Source organism: Cryptosporidium muris, genomic scaffold, assembly GCF_000006515.1.
Source record: "Cryptosporidium muris RN66 scf_1106632354001 genomic scaffold, whole genome shotgun sequence".
In the NCBI taxonomy this organism is placed as follows: Eukaryota; Apicomplexa; class Conoidasida; order Eucoccidiorida; family Cryptosporidiidae; genus Cryptosporidium; species Cryptosporidium muris.
This window is the reverse complement of record NW_002196578.1, coordinates 124554-145878: the sequence shown is the minus strand read 5'-3', so window position 1 is coordinate 145878 and position 21325 is coordinate 124554. Positions and strand designations below refer to the sequence as shown.

General features: G+C 29.3%; 5 protein-coding genes across 5 annotated transcripts, besides 10 other annotated features; 2 read left to right on the top strand and 3 right to left on the bottom strand.

The window, feature by feature from the left end:
- Nucleotides 1-443: 443 nt before the first annotated feature.
- Nucleotides 444-6302, top strand: CMU_005640 (cyclic nucleotide-binding domain-containing protein; the record flags this gene model as incomplete). The annotated part of the gene is made up of 1 exon (XM_002141954.1): nucleotides 444-6302. One exon carries the CDS (start codon nucleotides 444-446, stop codon nucleotides 6300-6302), a length of 5859 nt encoding a protein of 1952 aa, XP_002141990.1.
- Nucleotides 2338-2374: a microsatellite.
- Nucleotides 6303-6551: 249 nt separating the features above from the next.
- Nucleotides 6552-9485, bottom strand: CMU_005630 (histidyl-tRNA synthetase family protein; the record flags this gene model as incomplete). Its single annotated transcript, XM_002141953.1, has 1 exon — nucleotides 6552-9485. One exon carries the CDS (start codon nucleotides 9483-9485, stop codon nucleotides 6552-6554), a length of 2934 nt encoding a protein of 977 aa, XP_002141989.1.
- A 1034-nt stretch (nucleotides 9486-10519) lies between these two features.
- Nucleotides 10520-10544: a microsatellite.
- A 19-nt stretch (nucleotides 10545-10563) lies between these two features.
- Nucleotides 10564-10613: a sequence feature (AT_rich).
- Nucleotides 10614-10691: 78 nt separating this feature from the next.
- Nucleotides 10692-10720: a sequence feature (AT_rich).
- A 177-nt stretch (nucleotides 10721-10897) lies between these two features.
- Nucleotides 10898-10973: a sequence feature (AT_rich).
- Nucleotides 10974-11049: 76 nt separating this feature from the next.
- Nucleotides 11050-11124: a sequence feature (AT_rich).
- Nucleotides 11125-11248: 124 nt separating this feature from the next.
- Nucleotides 11249-11271: a sequence feature (AT_rich).
- Nucleotides 11272-11321: 50 nt separating this feature from the next.
- Nucleotides 11322-11343: a sequence feature (AT_rich).
- A 512-nt stretch (nucleotides 11344-11855) lies between these two features.
- Nucleotides 11856-13781, bottom strand: CMU_005620 (uncharacterized protein; the record flags this gene model as incomplete). Its single annotated transcript, XM_002141952.1, has 1 exon — nucleotides 11856-13781. The coding sequence occupies one exon, from the start codon at nucleotides 13779-13781 to the stop codon at nucleotides 11856-11858; it is 1926 nt and encodes a 641-aa protein (XP_002141988.1).
- Nucleotides 13782-14026: 245 nt separating this feature from the next.
- Nucleotides 14027-14066: a sequence feature (AT_rich).
- An 80-nt stretch (nucleotides 14067-14146) lies between these two features.
- Nucleotides 14147-14204: a sequence feature (AT_rich).
- Nucleotides 14205-14386: 182 nt separating this feature from the next.
- On the top strand, nucleotides 14387-20123 carry CMU_005610 (filamin/abp280 repeat family protein; the record flags this gene model as incomplete). Its single annotated transcript, XM_002141951.1, has 2 exons — nucleotides 14387-14443; nucleotides 14499-20123. 2 exons carry the CDS (start codon nucleotides 14387-14389, stop codon nucleotides 20121-20123), a joined length of 5682 nt encoding a protein of 1893 aa, XP_002141987.1.
- CMU_005600 (clathrin adaptor complex small chain family protein) lies at nucleotides 19806-21048 on the bottom strand. Its single transcript, XM_002141950.1, has one exon. It carries the CDS (start codon nucleotides 21009-21011, stop codon nucleotides 20508-20510), a length of 504 nt encoding a protein of 167 aa, XP_002141986.1. The 5' UTR covers nucleotides 21012-21048; the 3' UTR covers nucleotides 19806-20507.
- Between the last annotated feature and the right edge of the window lie 277 nt (nucleotides 21049-21325).

Below are 21325 nucleotides of genomic sequence, written 5' to 3'. Positions count from 1 at the left end.
CTAATTTCAAACTTTGAATATGATTTAATCAGGGATAATTAAGGGACTAAGACTGGTATTAAGTTTTCTTTGAAGTACCTGATTTAGTGATTATATAAGTCTTTTAAGCTTTTGAGTCCTTCGCTAGATAATTTCGAATCTACTACTGCCGTTGTATTTGCTTTAATAGTAACTGGTGTAACTTTTATTTATATCCTTTTCTGTATTAATCTTTCCACTTTTTTACTGAGCAGACTCAAATAGTAAGGAATAAAAATTCAGCTTTTGAAGTAAATATTGGATCACCTATTTCACTAAATTTTGAGCATGGTAAGCTCTACATTTAAAGTTTGTTTTTTTCTCAACTTTATATTCTGTTTATTTCAGGAATAAGATATAATGCTTACAGAGGTCGTATTGAGAGGTTAAGTGGCTGGTTAGAAGATCAAGTTGTTAGTGGACATATGTTTGAGAAGATGAAAGAAATTAGGGAAAAAAGACTCTCATCTGGCATAATAATGAAACATTCTAAAGAAGAAGATCAAAATGATGCATCTATTGACACTAATAAAGTTGAAGACAGAAGTAATTGCATCCTAAATCCCATGGATATTGATGCAAAACAGGATATTGAAAGGAGAACTCAACAATTTTTGAGAAGCAGAGTTTTAAAGTCAGGAATAAATCCATATGCAGGATATAGTATATCTAATAATATTTATGAGGCAACAAATAACAATAAGAAATTCGGTACAAATAGAATAAGAGTAGAGGATCAGTGGATAACAAGTGGTATGATTCCAGGTGATTCTATGACAGATCTTCCACCTCAGTACTATTCATGGCGTAAAAGAGAATTACTAAATTCTCTATCTCCAGATATTCAACTAAGAAAAAATTTACTGAATGAATCAATTAGTAGAATAAAATCTATACAAGATAAACAAGTAGATCAATGCTCACGTGAGGGAGAAAGTGATGATGATATTTGTAAGGCTGAAAATTCAGCCAAGCTATTTGCACCACCACTTGTCATGCCAAATATTAAATTATCTAGTAGGAAACATCATGTTGAACATACGAAAAATATAGTTAACTCAAACTTAATAGCAGATCTTGTAACTCAGCAAATACAGGAACATCTAGAAAATATTGTTGTTGACAAACAGAGTGAATTAGAAAAGAAAATTGAAACTCTAACTAACCAGATTAAAACTTTAGAATCTAAAGCTACAGATTATGTTGGAAAACAGATCAAATTAGCTATGGAATCAGTGAAAACTCCCAAATCTTCACTACCTTCTGTTGCTCTAACACCATCCCAGCAAAATTCTACAAAAAAACCTCTACTATCAATAATTAAATCAACAATTTCATTTGTTGACACAGTAGATAAAGATACCATCGATATTCACCAATCTAAAATACTTAATAAACCTAGAAATCTACCAATTGAAACTCAGAAGAAACTAGGAAAAGCTCCGAAAGAAGAACATGTACCAGATCTAATAAGTGTCAAATTTTCACATTATGTGACCCTATTTAGTCACCATATACTAAAGAATTTTAAATCTTTAGCTGCAGCTTTTAAAGCTATGAGACCAGATAGTAAAAAAGAAGTGTCTAAAAAAAGATTTTTGGCATTTGTGGAGTTAAATAAAATTCCTGGAAATGATCTTGATCATGAGAATTTATATAAAGAAATATGTAAACCAAAAAATGTCCTTACAGTGGTTTCTCTATATCGTAATTTGAACCCATTAAATAATAATGAAAGTTGGACAATTGAAGACTTTGCCAACACTTTATTTGATATTTATGATGGCGATATCAATCTTGCATTGAGTGCTCTTCCATCTAATGGAGAGTTTATTAAAGTGGATAGCTTTGTAGAGTTTGCTGTAAATAACTTAGGAATAAAACCTGAACTGGCAAATAATATTTGGAAGAATTACTTTGACAGTAATAATTCAAGATGCTTAATTAGTGTTGCTATTAAAAAAATTATTAATGCATTATCATTACCACCCGAAACACTTCTTAAAGTTGATAAAGCTGAATTTTCTGATAGTGAAAGTGTTAATCCCTCAGTTAGTAGTAAGGAATTAGAATCTGGTTTACAGTCACAAGATTCAGAGCAAGTATCTGAAAAAGATCAAGATTCTGCTTCTGAAAAAAATAAAAAATATGATGAAGATTATTCATCTTCTGAAATAAGCAAAATATCTGATACAAGCTCCAGTGATCAATCTGACAGTGAATTGGGTAATAGTACCTCAGGCTTTGCTGGTAGAATAGGAAAGTCTTACCAAAATGACTATTCACCACCAAAGGAAGATGATACAAAAAAAGATAAATATGATAATAATAATAATAATAATAATAATAATAATAAAGAGAATAAAAATGAAAGATCATCTGCAAGAAGTTTATTAAGCAATTCAGAAGCAGAAAAAAAGTTGGAAAAGGAAGTTGATGATGATAGAACCTATAATAAAACAAGTTTTGAGGTAAATAACTCTACAGAAACTCAAGAGCAGATTAAAGATAGAAATACTGTTGAACAGTCAGTTTCTGATTCAGAAAATTATTCCAAAGGATCTTCTGACAATGAATCTGATGAGGAAAATAATAAGGAAAAGCAGAATTTTAAAAAGGGAACTGATCCTATAGAAAAAAAGGGGGAGGTAGAAGGAGAACAAACAACGAGGAATATAGATAATAGAAAAGATTTAGGAAATGAAATAATTACCAAAGCTAGCTTTGAAATTGTCAAGAGTGACACTTCAGTATCAAATAATAAAGATCTCACAGTTCAAAAGAAATCTTCAATACTTCCTGATACAGCTCGTGTAGAACCTCTAGAGCCTGCAAAAGTGAATGGTGGAAGCTCTACTATTCGCACATCTGAAAGTTTAAATCCAAGAGTGGAACAATATAAAACTCAGGAAATTCTTCGAAGAGAAGCTATTCCTTTAGGGCTTGACCCAACAGATGAAATTCTTCCTTTAGATGAAAGATTCAGAAAGCGAGTTCTAGATAAGTATACTACAGTTGCAGCTGCTTACCTCAAAATATGCGGAGGCAAAGAGATAAAACCAAATGTAAATATAACAATTTTTGGTTATTTTATGGAAAGTTTAAATATTTACTTACCATTTACTGAAAGCAAGATATTCTACAAAAAAGTGGCATACCCTGATAAAGAGATAACAATTGGTTCTATGTATAGATATATATTAGAGTTAGATACTAAGGAAGATTTCGAACCAGTAGAAATTGGCAAATATTTGTCTGAAATATATGGATCTGTCGAGAATGCATTTATAGCTAAATGTTTGTATAACAAATCTACTATTAAGATTGATGAATTTATTTCTGTTTGCAAGGAATCTGGTTTTTCAGTGAAAGTCATAAATGACCTATTTAATAGTATGGTAGATGAAAGTAGTGATACAGTGGAAGTTCAAGATGCAATCCAATGTATTGAAGGTCATATAACTCCTGAAGAGGTAAAGAAAGACGAAGTAACAAGAAATTCACAATGGGCTCTGTGGCGTATCAGTCCAGATCGTAAGATACCTATTGATCCAAATATAAAAAATAAGGAATTAAAACTTGTATCTAAAATTCTTATTAACAATATTGATTATTTCCAGAAAATAGGGAAATACGAATTATTATCTTTAATAGAAAATTACTTTATGAGAGAACAGTTGCCTGAAGGTGCATATGTATATAGAAGTGGTGATTTAGATTATTCTTTATCTGTAATTATAAGTGGAGGAGTAAATTCAGTAGAAGCTTTATGGTATGGTGGAGAAAATATATTAAAATCATTTGGAGAGGGTGAGGTTATTGGGATTAGAATGTTTGAAAAACTAACTAGTAATGAAACTTTGAGGACCAACTCAGAGACTGTACTTTGGAAATTAATGCCAAATATTTGGTTTGATAAGTTTAAACCTAAATTATCTGTATTATCTGAAAGTTTTGGTGAACTAGAAGACTATATAAATGAAGATCGCGTATTCGGTACGATGTCAGATGCTAAAAAGAAGGAACTATTTCATCATACTATCTTTACAAAGTATCCTTGCAAGACACGAATATTTAAGCAAGGAGATATGCCAAAAGCTCTCATCTTAGTATTTGATGGGAAAGTTAACTTATATGTTGACAAAGACTTATCTTTAAATCCATCTCATTATAGGTCATTAGAAGCAGGATCTACAATTGGTGATATGTATCTAATCAATAAAGAACCTTATCCATACAGTGCTTATTGTGCATCAGATTCAGATTTTGTTGTGATAGCAACTGTAGAAAGCAATAAGGCTTTGTCTATACTAGATGATGATATTAAAAAGAAGATGCTTGCTTTAGAAAAGAAGTATCAAGACAAAAGACCAATACCTATACAAAACATTCCTAAATTTCCATCTTTATCTGATATTAATAAGTATATATCAAATTCTTCTAAAGTGGAGGATAATACACAAGCTGAAACTAACTCCCCAGAAAACTTAAAAGGAGAGAGTAAAAGTACGGACCAACCTAACAATAATCAAGATAATAAGAAAACTAGTGATATGGATAATAAAGATAAAGATACAAAAGAGAATATTGTAGTAAAAGAAGAGGATGAGAATAAGGAATTAGAATATTTACATGCTGATATTCAATCTAGAATATTAAGAAGGCATTCAAGTTTAGCTGATACATTCAAGTATATTTATAAACACCATGTAAAGAAGCCTTTACTTAAATATAATTGGGTACTGAATTTATTTGATACTAATATCCAGCCAAGCAATGATATGTGTAGGAAATGGCCTAATTATTGTAAAATGTTTATTGGTTACTGGATTGATATTGATGCATTTGCAGAATATGTTTCAGAGTACCTTCAAATTAATGCTACTTTTAAATATATACGAGAAATTTATCAAAGGCTTTGTTATCCTCTCAAAGATCAACTATATATTGGAACATTTTATAGGAATTTTGAAGAAGTGCAAAATTTGAGTTTAAGAGATATGAACCGTCGTCTTGTTGAAATTGACAAAGGTGTATATAACTGTTTTACTGAAATGGCAGGCATAACTCCTGGTAGTAGTATTACCTTAGATACCTTCATTGTAGTTGCAGCTAGGGCTGGTTTTACTAGAGATGAAGCGAGTGACATATATACAAAACAATTAGATGTTCTTCATAATAAGTTAGTTTCATTAACTACTCTTGTGAAATTAGTTGCTGGAGAAATTACAAGAAAAGAAGCTGAAGATGCAGAAAGTAATTATGGTTTGTTAAACATGGCACAGGATTATTTTGGAAGAGATAATATTATACCGAAGATTGTAGATTTAAATAACATGAAAATCGATGAGGAAAAGTTTACTTCTAAGTATGAAGACATGAAATTTGATGAAAATAAAGTTATTGAAGATAAAAATAGTTCTATATTAGTTGATTTCTTAGGAGTTACAGAGCCATTTAATGTTCTACATATTGGGCAAAGACATTGGCTAGTCGCTCAAATGGAAAAGAAGGAATTTGACAGAGATGACAAAATTATAACTCAAGGTAATCCACAATCTCCTAATCTGTTCTTAATTAGTGGAGAACTTACTATAATCCAGACAAGCTTTTTTGGATATGATTCGGAAGTTGGAAGTATACGAGAGGTTGCACAATATGGATGGACAGAATATTATTCAACAAATCAACCAAGTAGTGTTTCTGTCGTTGCAAAAACTACCTCAACAGTTTATATCTTATCAAGATCTTATTTAGAAAAATTAAATTTAGTTATATCTAATAGAATAGAGAAAATACGTAATATATCTGCACTACTGTTGAGAACTCCCAATATACGTGATTGGCCAAGTTTCGTACTAGATAAATTGGCAAAAAGTCTCAAAGTACAGATTTTTAATGAAGGTGAACATATTTTAGATATTGGTCCTTGTGATAAAAATAGTCTCAAATTCTATATAGTTGCTAAAGGCACTGTGCATGTTGAAGGGGTTCCATTTGAAGATGAAGAAGCCTCAAATAGTTATAAATTGGGTAGTGGTAGATACTTTGGTGAGTGGGCTATAATTAACAACTACAACGAGAGAACTTGTACTATAATAGCTGAAGGTAGTGTTGCATTATTAACAGTACCAAAACATGAATTTAAAAGAGTGATTTCTGAAGTAGATGAATATGCACTGAATAGATTCAAAGATTATGGTTTAAAGCTATATCACTTCTCTCCGAGGCATGCATCAAGATTTAATAGTCCATTAAGATCTCCTAAAAAATTTGATCAATAAAAAGCAATAGTAAGGATATATTGTATAAAAGTGAAATATAAATAATTCAAGATAGAAACTACAAAATACTTTTAAAATGACCTTTTTATTTTATGAGTAAACATTTTCAAATCTAAATTTTATAATTCTAATAAAACTCAAAGTAGTTGAAAAAAACTTATTGTTTCATAAATATCAAATTTGTTGTTTAACAACTCAATTAGTAGGCTTAGCTATTTTCATAATTCCAATAGAATTTAACGCTTTGTTTTATTCAAATATATCTTGGTTTGAAATGTATGCATAAGAATGATCATAAGATGAACCATATTTCGAAATTATATCTTTAACACGAGATATTAAGGAATTTAATGATACTTCCTCTGATATTCTTACTTGAGACTTGTCTATATGAGTATCCAAATTAACTTGTCGTATTTGAACTGTATTACGTTTCACTTCATCCTCTCCTACAATAATACAAAATGGAATTTGTTTGCTAGCTGCATATTCAAGTTGTTTACGTAATTTTGCATTACTTGATGGAGATATCTCAGCTGAAATACCGTTTGTCCATAGCATAGAAGCAAGTTTTAATTTATGCGTGACTAGAATATCTCCAATAGTGCAAATCAAAAATTCAGTAAAGCTACCTCTAATGATCTTATTAGATAATTGTCTAGTATTTGTTTCCAACTTCTTCTCAATAATATTCATTATACGTTCAACTCCTACTGAAAATCCAACAGCAGGGATATTTTTTTGAGAAAACATACCAATAAGATTATCGTAACGCCCACCTGCTGCAATACTACCAACATTCCCAGAAGTTAGAACAGCTTCATATATAATACCAGTATAATAATCTAAGCCTCTTGCTAAAGATAAGTCAAATGACAAGTGTTCAGTACACCCAACAGCATCAGTATATGAAAACAAAAGTACCATATCACTAATTGCCAATTTTATATCCTCATTATTTATCAGCTCTTCACACTGTTTAACTTTTGTTAATACTTCACCAGGAGCCCCTGAGAACTTAATATAGTTTCCTATCTTATCTGCAACTTCTTCTGAAAGGCCCTTCAATGTAACCATTTCCTTTTTTACACTTTCCCAAGATTCCTTATCGAGCTTATCAATCGAGGAACATATCGTCCGTATTTTGGCTTTTGGTACTCCACATACAATCAAGAGCCCATCTAATAAACTACGGTGATTTATTTTTATAATGAATGATCCAATCCATGGAGAAAAAGCATTTAAAATATCTGTTGCGATTTTAAGAATCTCAACATCAGTTGTCATTGCCTCATATATACCACATATATCCAAATCACATTGGTAAAATTCACGATATCTTCCACGTGACATCTGAGGCTCATCACGACGATAAACTTTACCAATTTGGAACCTTTTCAAATTCTCTAAGCCTGCTGAGGCAATATATCTTGCTAGTGGTACTGTTAAATCATATCTAAGTGATAATTGCTCACCTCCCTGATCCTTTAAATCATATATAAGTTTAGAATCTTCTCCATATTTTCCTATTAATGTATCGCGAAGTTCAAATATAGGAGTATCTATTTCTACTGCTCCATGGGATCTAAATATAGACCGAATAGTATCAAATATCACATTTCTAATAACCATTTTTTGTGGAGGTATATCTTGAGTTCCTTTTGGGACCTTAGGTTTCCTCTGTATCTGATTTTGAGTTGTCATAATTTTTATAAGTGGATTAAGTAAATTATAGATACCACCATTATTTAAACTATCAAATAAATATTCGCAATAGTTTCTTATACCACTAGGTTCTGAATTATCTAGCAAATATCCAACACTATCTAAATTCTCTACAAGAATGTTAGTTATTAATTCACGAAATTGATGGATGTTGCGTGATTCATGAGTAGAAATTTTCACTGATATCTTCCCTTTTAAAAGAGCTTTTTCTATAGCTGTAATGCACTGCATACGATTAATGTCACCTAATCTTTGCAAAGACAAAACATTTAATAGACAAAGTACCTTTAATGATTCACTTGTTAGCAGAAACAAGGTGGAAGTTTCTTCTTCATTTCTTGTTTCTGATACTGCAAGCTTTTGAGTTTTCATCAACTTCATACATTCTTTTATATATTTAATAGATTCAATTGTAGTTTGAGGTATTTTTAGAACTTTTTTGATATCTATTCCTTCAATTCCAATTCCTGAAGAGATAGAGACATCCAATTTTTTTGTAAATATTTCCGCTTCAAATTTTGGAATTAAAATTTCAACTAATTTATGGAGAGTACTTTTTAGATTGGATATTGATAATATTAATTTCGATAATTGTGGAAAAATTGGTGTAATCTCTATATTATAAAGTGAGTTCCCTATTCCTTTAGTGCTCACCTTAATATTTGAGTTCTTAGTTAAGTAACCTTTAATACAACAATCCATATTTTCAATATCCTCTTTTAAAGAGCCTAAATAGCATAAAGTATTGCTTAAACATATTAATAGCTCATAGTTCTCAACACAAGTATTCCTCTCTACTTTTGAGTCCTCTAATAACCATTTTATATTCCTTGCAGTCTCTGCAACCCCTCCAGCTGAAACAGATATTATATGTACCAAAAAATTTGTTGGAATAGCTAATGACTCTATTATTAAAGCCAATACACACTGAGCATATTTCTTTAAAGCTAGTAGTATGCCTGTTGATAGTGTAATTTGAGAAATTTTTGGTGTAAATCCACTAGTGTAAAGGACTCCTTCTGAAGGAGAGACAAAACTTCCTGTCATTGATATATATGTCTTTAATAAATAGACTAAGGTAAAATAATCATTATTAAATTGCCTTAAAGAAATTTGACCATTTTCCTTTATTATTTTTAAAAGCCAATCAATAAATTTGTAGGAGACGCCTTTGCTATTCATTGCAAGAGTAACACCTCTAACAAAAAGTAATGCACGAGCCTCAAAAGAGTTTAGCTCACGAGATAATGAGATATCGAAATCTGGAATTTCCCACTGAGAAATTACCTCATTAGTTTTAATCTCACCAATATTTTCAGTTAATTCGCCTAGGCATAGTGTCTTTACCTGAGGGTCTATAACAAAATCGCAATTTATATTTGTTGCCACTAGTGGGATATATGATGTGGATATTCCATCTACCCCAATGAATATTCTTTGAGGTTCGTTGAGCTCCATTAGTAAAATATTATTTCTATTAAATTTACCCCTTTAGGTTGAGAAATTTAGGTGTTAAGAGCGCCAATTATTTGGAATATTCCACAATTTTAATTTCCATGTATTTCCAGTGCTTGACCCTTATTAAGTTAATTTTAAGGAGAATAAATCTGCACAATATATTTGATAAGCTATCTTTACCAGTAGTACTTTATATTGGTGTATATAGCCTTTGAAGATTCAGTAATACTTTTTAACCACTTTTCTGAAGTAACGAAATATTGAAGTATTTAGTGATTTATTTGGTCAATTTTACTACAGATTATGAACATAATATAAGATATATATAAGTTTTAATTTAAATCCTAAATTTTATAGTATATACATGGGACTTGTGGATATAACTTTCTAGCATAACGAGAATTTTTGAATTTTTTCATTTAGATACTATTATGGTGTATTTCTACCATAGAAATATAAAGAAGTCTCCAAGATTTATTTAGTACCTGAAGATAAAAGATATTAATCCTGTTTTGCTGTAAATAAAAATATTTGTTAAACTGAGAGCTAATACTACCATTCTTATTGGATGGAACTCTATTATAACTATATGTTAAAACTTTAAATTATTCAAATTTGCTTAATGAATGGAATAATAACTTCTATCTTATTTTTTGAATTTATCTTCTAGAACTTAAAATAGTGATTTTTTGGGAATGATTTTTTTGTAGTGATAGATAAGTATGTATATCAAATTATTTTTTCAGCTAAAGAATATAATAGTTTTTAGTAGTACAATAGTTTACATCCAAAAGTGAATTTATAAATAAGCTGATTAAGCTTGAAAATTTAAAAGGAGTAATACTGGTATCTTCAATATTTTCATTATATATCTATAAATAACATTTCTACTTAAATTAGGCTTTACTCAATTTTTTTTTTTTTTTATCCTTATTACTAATAATTCGGAATATTTATCCTTATTGAAATGTTATTTAAGAATTTTCACAAATTCAAAGAAGAGATATGCTATTTTATTTAAAGTTAAAACCAAAATATATATATATATATGTGTATATACTGAATCAATATTTGCAAGTAATTTATAAGAAAAAAAAGAAAATTAGATATTTAATATAATATTAAATTGGTAAATTATTGTAATTACAGATATTGATATTTGTATTATAAAACTTATTTCTTAGTAATTCAAAAGGATCAAGATGGTTATAATTAGATTAAATAAAAAATTTATAGCATAAATGATTCTAAATATGAAGGTATAAGAAGTATAAAAATATGAAATTTTTGAATATTTGGAAAATAATTGGATTTTCAGTAGAGTTATAAATGATAAGTATATCTATACATTTATATATTCATAGCAATATAGCAAGGAAGAAGAGGAAAACTTTAGTATTTTATTAATGAGCTAATTATATATGTTCATTAATTTAAAATGTACAAATTATTTTAATAAAAAAGGATTATTTTAAATGAATAATAATTGAAATACATATGTTCTAAAAAGTATGTACACATTACTGTTCCTTATTGGTAATAATTGTTAAAAAGAAAATCTAAGTTTTTTATATTTAAAATTAATAATATTCTTCTTTATTATAATAGAGTATTATCAAAATAATTTTAAAAAAATTAAGGACTTAAAGTAAATCTATCAAAAGCTCTTATTTGATAATAACATAATATTGGTATTTATATAAAGAACTACTTTAGTACTTATTTAACGAAGTAGTCTGTTTTTCAAGATAGTATGTTATTAGTTTATAATTAAATAAAAATTAAAGTTGTAAATAACATTAAATTTCAAATATCCCTAATAGTTTCTTTGAAACGTAAATAATATTTAATAAAATTTGTTATTCGCCGTTATAAACAATAGCCTGAGTTTTCAAGTTGAATTTATACAAATCTCGTTAAATTAATTGAATAAAGTGAAATTTCAAATATATTTAATATATATCAATTCATATCTATTGTATGGAGATTACAGAAATATCAGCAAACAGTTTGTTATATTTACATTAAAAATGAACTAAAAACTCCATTAAATACTTGAATAGTTGCAGAATCATAATGCCAAATAAAATGAAGTTAGTAAATTATTCCTAAAAAATATAGGAACTTGTCTCTTTAGAGGTATATCAAATCGATTTACTATTGGTTTTTCTATTTAATAAATAATTCTGTAGTTTATTGAATGAAGAAGTTTTTTAAAATATTTAAGGGGATTTGTTAATATCCAAGGAAATAGTACATACACCCTTACCAATAATTAAATCAACTTTAAGAGGAGTTAATGGAACTCTAATCTTGAAAATAGATGGAACTTAATTTTAAAAACAAAATATTTCTTTACTAACTTTTTTATTAGTGTTTCAGTGTCTTAACTTCCACGGGAGTTAGAGATCTAAATGTATGTAAATCAGCAGTCTCTATATTGCTGCAAGTCAACATATTTAATAAACGATTTGGATATCCGTTACTATGCTTTTGATTTTGAAAAGCCATTTTCTTTTTTTCTCTTGAAGAATTATTTAAGTTATTTGAAGAGTGTAATTGAACTTCATAGTCATCTGTATTTATTTTTGGCTCATAGCTATGTGGGAAATCTTGAGTTGTATATTCACTATCTATGACTGAATTTATTCCACCTTTGTCAACTTTTCGGAAGTGATTTTTTTTATTATTAATTTCTTCAATAGAGTTAGAAACATCACCAGAGAAATTATCTGCATTATTTCTTGCATTTGATATATTTTCTTTTCTCTTTGGAATAAGCTTAGTCGTAGATTCACTTGAAAAATTTATTTGGGCTTTGGCAGTTTTTTCCTTAGAAACTTCATACTCTATTGATGGACCACTTGGAGTAGAAGTTATATTTATATCTACTCCTGGGGTAATATGAATTTCAGTAACAATATTCTGTGTATCTGGATCTGCCAATATAGTTGCTGAAGAAGAATTGACATTAGTATCGGGTAACATATGAAATACAATTGTTTGTTTACCTGATGGAGATTCTAATAATGGTTTTTCTTTTCCAGATTCTATTTCACCACTAGAGTAATTTAATTTATTGTCATCTTGTGAAGTTATCTTACCAATTCTAGGAGTTTTATAATTTCTTCCTTGTGTTGTCACTGGACTAACTAATTCTTCAGTAGTATCTATTGGCTCTAGAATAGAGATTTGTGGTGGTGGTCTTCTATTTATACTTCTTTCTGTTGATAACAAAGCTGCAGGAGATGTAAGCCTTCTATGTCCACTTTGTGGTGGTGTTTCATATTCAAAACCAGTAGTTGAATGTCTATGAGATGGAGTATAATTATCTTTTATTCCCAATTTATGAATAGCATCGTGTTCATTTGAACTTAATAACAAATTCTCATTAGGATTTGTTTTAGAATAATCTAAGCTTTCATCATAATGAGCTTGATTCTGATAATGGTCTTCATTTGATTCTTGATTATGATATACCCAATTATCATTAATAAAGCTATTTTCAGTCCTATTATTATGTTCCATTATTGGATAAGTAGATCTATGGTAAGTTCTACCTATGAAGGGTTCATCAGCTTTTTGTTCCTCAAAACCTTCATTGCTAATCTCATCACCTTGCTGATTATGTTTAGGAGATCGATATGCCTCTGCTATTGGTGAAAGTGCTCTACTCCTAAATTGTTCTGGATTTGTAGACTTTATTAAAGCAGATATAGTTGGTAATTGATAATGGTATGAGTATCTTACTAATTTTGCACCTTTTTCAACTAATTCAATTCGTCGCCTCTCAGCATTTTCATCATTGTATTCCTCTTCATATAAGTACTCTTCTTCAATTTCATGATCACTTGGATCATATTGAGCTCTAGTATCTTGCCAAATTTCACGAATTCTACGTGCCTCATCACGACTTAATGGTTGTTCCGTATGACTTTGTGTTGATTGATCAAGGTATCTCCAAGGGTCTCTAAATTTTGGTAATCTATTTCTATCAGCCATAAAAAGTTGTTTCCTGACTCTTGAATTCGGAGAAACTCTATGAATCTTACTTTTTTGTATTTCGTGAGGACAACATACTGGTCCCTCTGAAGTATTATTTTGATACTCGTCACTACTAAAATGTTGATCACTTATATGCAATTCAGGTTCATCAATATTGTAATATGGGTTGTGATTATGATAATTATTAGGATAATTACTTATTGGATAAGATTGTTGTACTGGATACATATGATATGCAATAGGTGGATCCGAAGCTCTTTGTCTATTAAACAACGGGAAGAACGTTTGCATCTCTTCTTTATATTATCTAACCATCTGAAAAGATTATACGTTACTTTATTAAGTTTGAGGATTATCTTCTTGGAAAGATAATAAGACCATTGTCACTTATTACGCTTTACGCTTACACACAAAGGGGGTGTAGCAGTGACGACCTCGTCATCATTTACCGCCAAATCATGGGTTCACTAAGACTATTACAAGGTTAATCAGAAGGCTAAGAATTTTCAAAATAACCCTTAAACTATAATAAGTACTTTTTAAATTAAGATATAAATAATTAAATATAATTTATTTGAAACTTTAACTACTTAATTTCAATAAGATTTGTAATATCTTTCAATATCTGGATCTAAAAATATTAATGTACACTACACTATTAATATTATAAATAGTATTTTAGTAATTAAGAATAAATCTAAAGAAAATAAAATAGTTCATTTATCTGAATTATAACATTTTCTTTTTATTTTTAAGGCTAGTTGTTAGCTTAAGGAATGGTATATACTTTTTAAAAAAGACAAGTCTCGATTAATTTTGCATGTTTGGCGCCTTATTTGTGGATTTACCATGTGACATCTTGCTATATAATTGAAGAAGTTATAATATTAGCGATCATGCCCAAAAAACGTGGAAATAAAGTTAAAGTAAATTATGCAAGTGCAGGTATTGAGGTAAATTATATTTTAATTATGTTTAATAGGGGCTGTTCACTTTTTTTTTTTTTAGCTGTATATAACAGGAGCTAGGGAATTTTTCTTACCAAATAATAACTCTCACAACTGGGATAAATCGGTCAATTGCATATGTGTAGCCTGGCTACCATATGAAGATCCTTTAGAAATATTCAGCTTTCAACAAGGTATTAGATGGGATCCAGTACTAGGGAGACGCTGTACAGGTGTAGCTATTGCCAGATCTTGTACAACAGAAGGGAAAATAAGTGCGCTTGAATGTGATTTTACTACATCTATTCATATTTTAAATGTTGGGGACGTAAAGTATGTAGCAAATACTCCAGTTTCAACTGATGATAATAATAAGTATGAAACCCCTAGTGTTAATGATGCAATTGAATTAAGGGTAAAATTCCCTCATGACCTGTTCAGTGTGACTTCTCAATCATCTAATTTTGAACAAGACAATGAAGAATCAATGAAAATACCTGAATATTTTGATGAGCCACTTCCAATATTCATATCTTTGGGGTATATTTCATCAGTAAGCGGAGATTGTGTATTTCGTTCTGCAACTAAATGGAGATGTCCATTGAATGCAATTGGTGAAGAACCCTATAATTTAATTAGTGGTTCACCAATATCTTGGATTGGATCGGCTATTTTATTTAAGAAAGATTGGCTTAAAACTAGTACGTTGAGACGTACATTTCCATTTGTACTTTACCCTCATCAGAAACTCATGGATATCGTATACAAACACCGTAGTAAAATTCTTCATCCTTACCTTACCCAAAGAGATACTAATGAACAATATAACTATCAGCTTCAGAGTTTACAGGCCATTATTGAATCTTCAATAACAAAATGGAGAAATGAAGATAAAGAGGGAGTTGGGAAAATTCTACTTAAATCAAAAACATTCGTCTCATATCCTCTAAATTGTACAGGAGCATTGAGACCTTTAGTCGAAAATTTTAATAGGAAAGATCTAGAAAATTCTTTTTTTTTGGCCAGTTTAACATGTATTGATATTTTGTCTATTTATGATATCCCGAGTTGGAGTGATATGCAGGTATGGGATTTTTATCATTCTAAAATCCATGTATGTGCAATATGGAAGCATGAAAGAGATATATTACTTAATAGTTCAAATCCTTTTGATTTATTTCCATATCGTTTTGTTGAAATAAATGGACCACCATCTAATCAATCATTTTCCAGTGATGAAACAGTAAGAAGCAGTGATGTGAGGTTTACATGTTACTTTTCTGGCCGTATATTTATGACTCCAATTCCTGGAAGTGAACCTGATTTATATTTGTTTATGTTGATTAATAGAAGACCATTTGCAACTTTATCTGAGCCCATTAAATTATCAAGGCAAGATAATTGTAGATTTGGAAAGGAACAACACTGTAAGTTAAAAAGAATATCTTTTGAAAACTTGAACAATGACTCAGATAAAGATTCCATTTCAAGAGATAATGAATTAAATAATAAATGTGCTGGCAGTTTAGTTTGTAAATTATACTCTTGGCCTCATAATAGCAAATATTTAGATAAAAAACAATATGCATATTTGAATTTAAGACCTCAAAAAGGCATAGTTTATAATTTATTATATGATTATAAAACTAATATGCCAGATTTATATTCTGCTCCGACTTTAGGACCATATGGAGTATGGACTGGTTTTATTCCTAATCAAGATAAATCATTGGGGAAACAAGAAGATAATGAGAAGGGATTATTTGGAGAAGCTGTATACAAGGTTAAGGTTGAAGAAGAATATTCTAATTTGAAAAATGATATTGACTCTACTACTTTAGAAATAGAATCCCAAGTTGATTACAGCTCAGATGATCTATCAAGTAAAATATCAGATATTATTGAATATGATGACAATGATGAGATTTATAGTAATAAGCCTTTTGTTTCATACATGTGCACAGCTACAGGTAATGGAATTGAAATGGGTATAGCAGGTGAGTGGTTACAATTTATAGTTCAATGTCGTGATGAAAAAGGAGATAAAGTACTAAAAGGAAATGGGAAATTATTTTTACGTTTAAAGTCAATTGGATTCTTGAGCTATTCATTTACAGCGGAACCTCTGGGTTTTAAATCTCACAATAGGTCCGAAATAAAAAGAACTAAAGCTTTAGTAAGCGTAGAAGGGTCTAGTATTTGCCACTTTAATCTAGACGAATTAGATATTCCAATAGAATGGAATGCAACTGAATCTTATTTTGGTATTTATAACTGCCGTTATAGATGTGAAAAATCAGGGAGATATTTATTAGAAGTGTTATTGGATGGTTTGGAAATTGCTGGTTCTCCATTCAGTATTATAATTACTCCTTCAAATCCTATTGCAAAAGCTTGTTCAACAATAGGAGAAGGTACTATAACATGCCGAGCTTGTCCTAGTATTGATTATATAACAAATATTAATAGATTAAAAGAAAGTAATGGAGTAATTCCTAAATATATCAATTCATTTATTGTTGTTTTGCGCGATGAGTATGGTAATAGAATAAACTCTGGAGGTTACAACGTAAGGGCAAGATGTAATTCTCCAATGGGAATTATTCATGCAATATATGACAATTGGGATGGTTCGTATACTATATATTATACAGTTCATGTAGATAAGAGCATTCAAGATCTAGATCTAAAAGTTATTTCAACAATAGAGAAAAGTAATAATTCCTATATTAGTACTAGAGGAGAAGGATTAACATCTACAATGCGTGCAATAAAACAAGCTATTGGAGATAATCAAGTAGTTAAAAATGATCGAATTAACTTTAATGGAAACGACATTAATTGGTCTAAACTTGGTTTTTTAGGAAATGATTTGCAGCATATATCAGAGAAATTTAGTGAAAGTACAAATTTTGGGAGCTATGAAACAGATTTTGTATCAGTTCCTTCAATTTCATTACTATCTGATTTTGAAATATATGTATATTTAGATGATACTACAATATACGGGGTACCTTTTACTCCCAGCTTAACTAATTTACTAGAATTGAGAGAATGGTATGACATGGTAGATTCTGTATCTAAAGATAGTACTGAGAAGAAAATTGAAAAGTTATTAGAGCTTAATGAATTTGATAAAGCTATCGAACTTATGCATAATTTAGAAAAAAAATATCTACATAATATTAAGGAGATTATACAGGAAATTGAACGTGAACCTAATGAACATGAACGTTTAATGGATAAAGTAGTTAGCCAACAAAATGAATGGGCAAAATTACAAAATCACAAGGTTCAATTAGAGATGATTGTGAAAGACAATAGTGATCGAGAAAGACTTTTAATTACATTTGCAAAATATCTTTTGAAGCGTTTGGAAGCTCAGATGATAAAACGGCAGCAAGTAGATTCAGACATGTTTGCTTATAGAGTACTTAAAGGAAATAATTTAGAACCTTTATGTAGAAATTTGGAGATTGAATATAATAAATTTCAGCAGCAAAGAACTCGTGAATTATTACGTTTAGTTACTCTATTAGAAAGTAGTAAAATAAATTCCTTAGAGGAATTAATGGAACTTTATCAACTTATAGCAGATGAGTTGAGATCATTAGGACGTGGTAATCTAGCAACTCAATTTGATTTAGTAAATTCTTGCCTTATAGAAGAACAACAATTGAAAACCATTCGTTCTTCTTTGCAGCATAAAAGTAATTTGCTACATAGTATGGAAAATATTATTACTGAGCGTGAAAAGGCACTGAAAGATATTTCAAAAAATTTCACTAGCACATTAGAGCTTGAGAAACATGATCGTAATTCAAAAAATTATATAGAAGAAAATAAAATTTTTATGGATACAGTAAATATTAAACCTGGTAAATCAATTCAAACAGATGATACTTTATCACTTACTGATACTATTATCGGACCATTAATTGAAGAAAGATCACTACTAAAGAGAAATATAAATCAAAAAAATAATAAAGTTTTGAATAGTTTTTCATTAAAATCAGAACATAGAAATTTAGGAAAACAGTCAGATTATGTAGAAAATATTATAAAGCATTACTGGAAACCTTTAATGGAATGGGATTTAAAATGTTTTGTAAAAATTCTTAAACAATGTCCAAGAATAGCTATTTGCTTGCGTGAATTATTTTGTTATTTTGCAAACACAATGTGGTTAAATAAAAATACCCCTAGTCATAGTATGTCTAATATAGAAAACCCTGATAAAGTATATATGGGAGATAACAATAGTATAACAAATGTTAATGTTGGTGCGCAAGGAATGAACAATAGTAGTTTCGGGATAAGATCTAGGGGAATGGGAGGTATAGAGATGAACCTATTAGATAATAATTATTCTAAATCTAATTATAAGTGGAATGTTGAAATACCAATTGTAAATTCAAATGATCCAAAGAAATTTAAATATAGAAAGGTAATTGGAGTAACTAGACATGGGTTTAGACGGTTAGTATACTCATTAGATATATGTAAAGAATTCTTGGAATCAGAAAAAATATTACGTAAGTTATTTGAGAAATATAGTTGTGAAAGGCCTACTTCAAATATCTATTCTAGTAAACAGAGAGTTAGAGTAATACCACAAGAGTTATGGATTCCATTATTAAGAGAATTAGCTTATATTAATGCACTAATTAGGTATGATATTTTAAGAAAAAAAACACTAGGTGATGATGCAGTCTTACGCTTAACTAAAGTTATAGATGATGAGACTGGTAAAATTGATTATAATGTATGGGAAAATACCCCAGGATCACCGATAACAGGAAAAAGTACATCGAAAGTAATAACATCGAAATTTATGAACCTTTCACTAGGAAGTTCTGTATCTAATTTAAATTTGGGGATGGGGATGCCAAAAAAAGTAGCTAATAAAAATACAAGTGGACTAGCAGTTACACAGGATAATATCCGTGATTTAAATAGAGTAACTGCATTTAGACACTTTTGTGAATTACATTTGATACCTTTATATAGAAATATATTTGGAGAACATGATTTTACTATATTAACAATGTTGCCTCCTATTAATAACTATTTAAGGTCTGAAATTTCTTTAAAGAATAGTTCAAATAATAATACAGATAATAAACCTCAAAATGTGGGAAAAGGGTTATCCGCTGCACAACAATTATATGACAGATATGAGTGTACAATAGAAAATTGTCTTAAGATAGTTACCTCTCAATTAAAAGTAGCTGATATTATAGATATATTCTTAGATATTGCAATGAAAAGTATGAGAACTCATGAATTTGATATAACGAGAGATATGGTGCAAATGATGAGAAATAAAGATAAAAAGTGCGATGATATACTTATAAATTATGGAGTAACACTACATGATTATATTAAACCTTTACACTTATACCAATATTTATGTAATATTGGTTTTATACCAGGACATATTACTGGATCTGATCTATTTAATATTATTGATAATATTTTGGATAAAAAAGAGAGTTTTACTCCAGTTCCTTTACCATCAACTTATTGTGTATCGAAATATTTGTCTTTATTGGGTTTTATTGAGGCATTTTCAGTATGTATATCAAAAGGTATTGTTGACAAATTGGCAGGTTCTAAATGGAGTGAGCATGACATTAAAACAGAAGTCATAGAACACCTTATACTTTATAAATTACAAGAGTAAATAATTATACAAATACTCCAGGGCATATTTTGTATTAACTCGTCACAGATTCATTTGTATAAAACTCCACTTCAAAATAAACCAAATAATTCATATATATATGTATATCCCAGAAAAATCTAATATTAACTCAATTAAATAAAAAGAATTCTCTATTATATCGTGAGGACACAATTACTAAAACAAAATATAAAATAATCGAAAATGTATCCTAATTCACTTTAATAACAATATATAATAATAAAGTGTTAGATTAGATATATATAGCTATAAATAATTATATAGATAATAAGAAAATTGACCCCAGTTAAAGAGGACTTCATTTGATATTCACAAATCTGTAATATTTATAAATTGTCTATTAATAGTAATATATCCCCCACTTTAGAAAAGTGCTCCTGCCTTCTTCGCTGCGGTAACAGCCGACATAGCAAGGCTAGATGTAGTATCTCGACTTTCTTCCATAAGGGAATCTTGAGTTGACATAATACGTAAAGCAGCTTTTTTACTACTCTCCTCAATTTCACCACTTAATATAACTTCATCTAATATAAAGTAAGCCTTATGAAAGTTGAATATAAGATCTAATTCACACACATTTCCAAAGTAACGATCCAGTACTTCTACAAAGTGATGTATAATTTCTAGAGCTAATAATTCGTTATCTACCTTCTCAATACAAGCGATAAAATATAAACTAGCATAACGTTTAGCTACTAGTGTATAATCTCGCCATTCAATAAAATTGCACAATTTACCTTGCCTATTAAGCACGACATAGGTTATTTCTTTAATCAACTTTTTCCTTTCATTTTGAGATGATGAATTATACCACTTTTCCAATCTTACTTTCCCTTGTCTACTTATTAGTAAAAAAAACTGGAACATTTCTTATAAAAAGATAGGTATCTTGCCCAGACCTTAATTACACTATAGTTCCTTACACTATAGTTCCTTACACCATATTTGAAATATATTTTAACTTTGGCGCTACAATTAATTTACCGCCTTTTTTTTTATAAGTATTACTTCGGTACCTCTGTTAATATATATATGAGACAGGACATATTTTAAATAGTAATAGTATTAGTTGTACTAAATTAAAATATAAGGTAATTAAATAGAAAGAGGAGGGGGAAGTTAATATAATAATTATTGTATTGAAATTATAAAGACGCCTATTATTAAATAAATTATTGTCT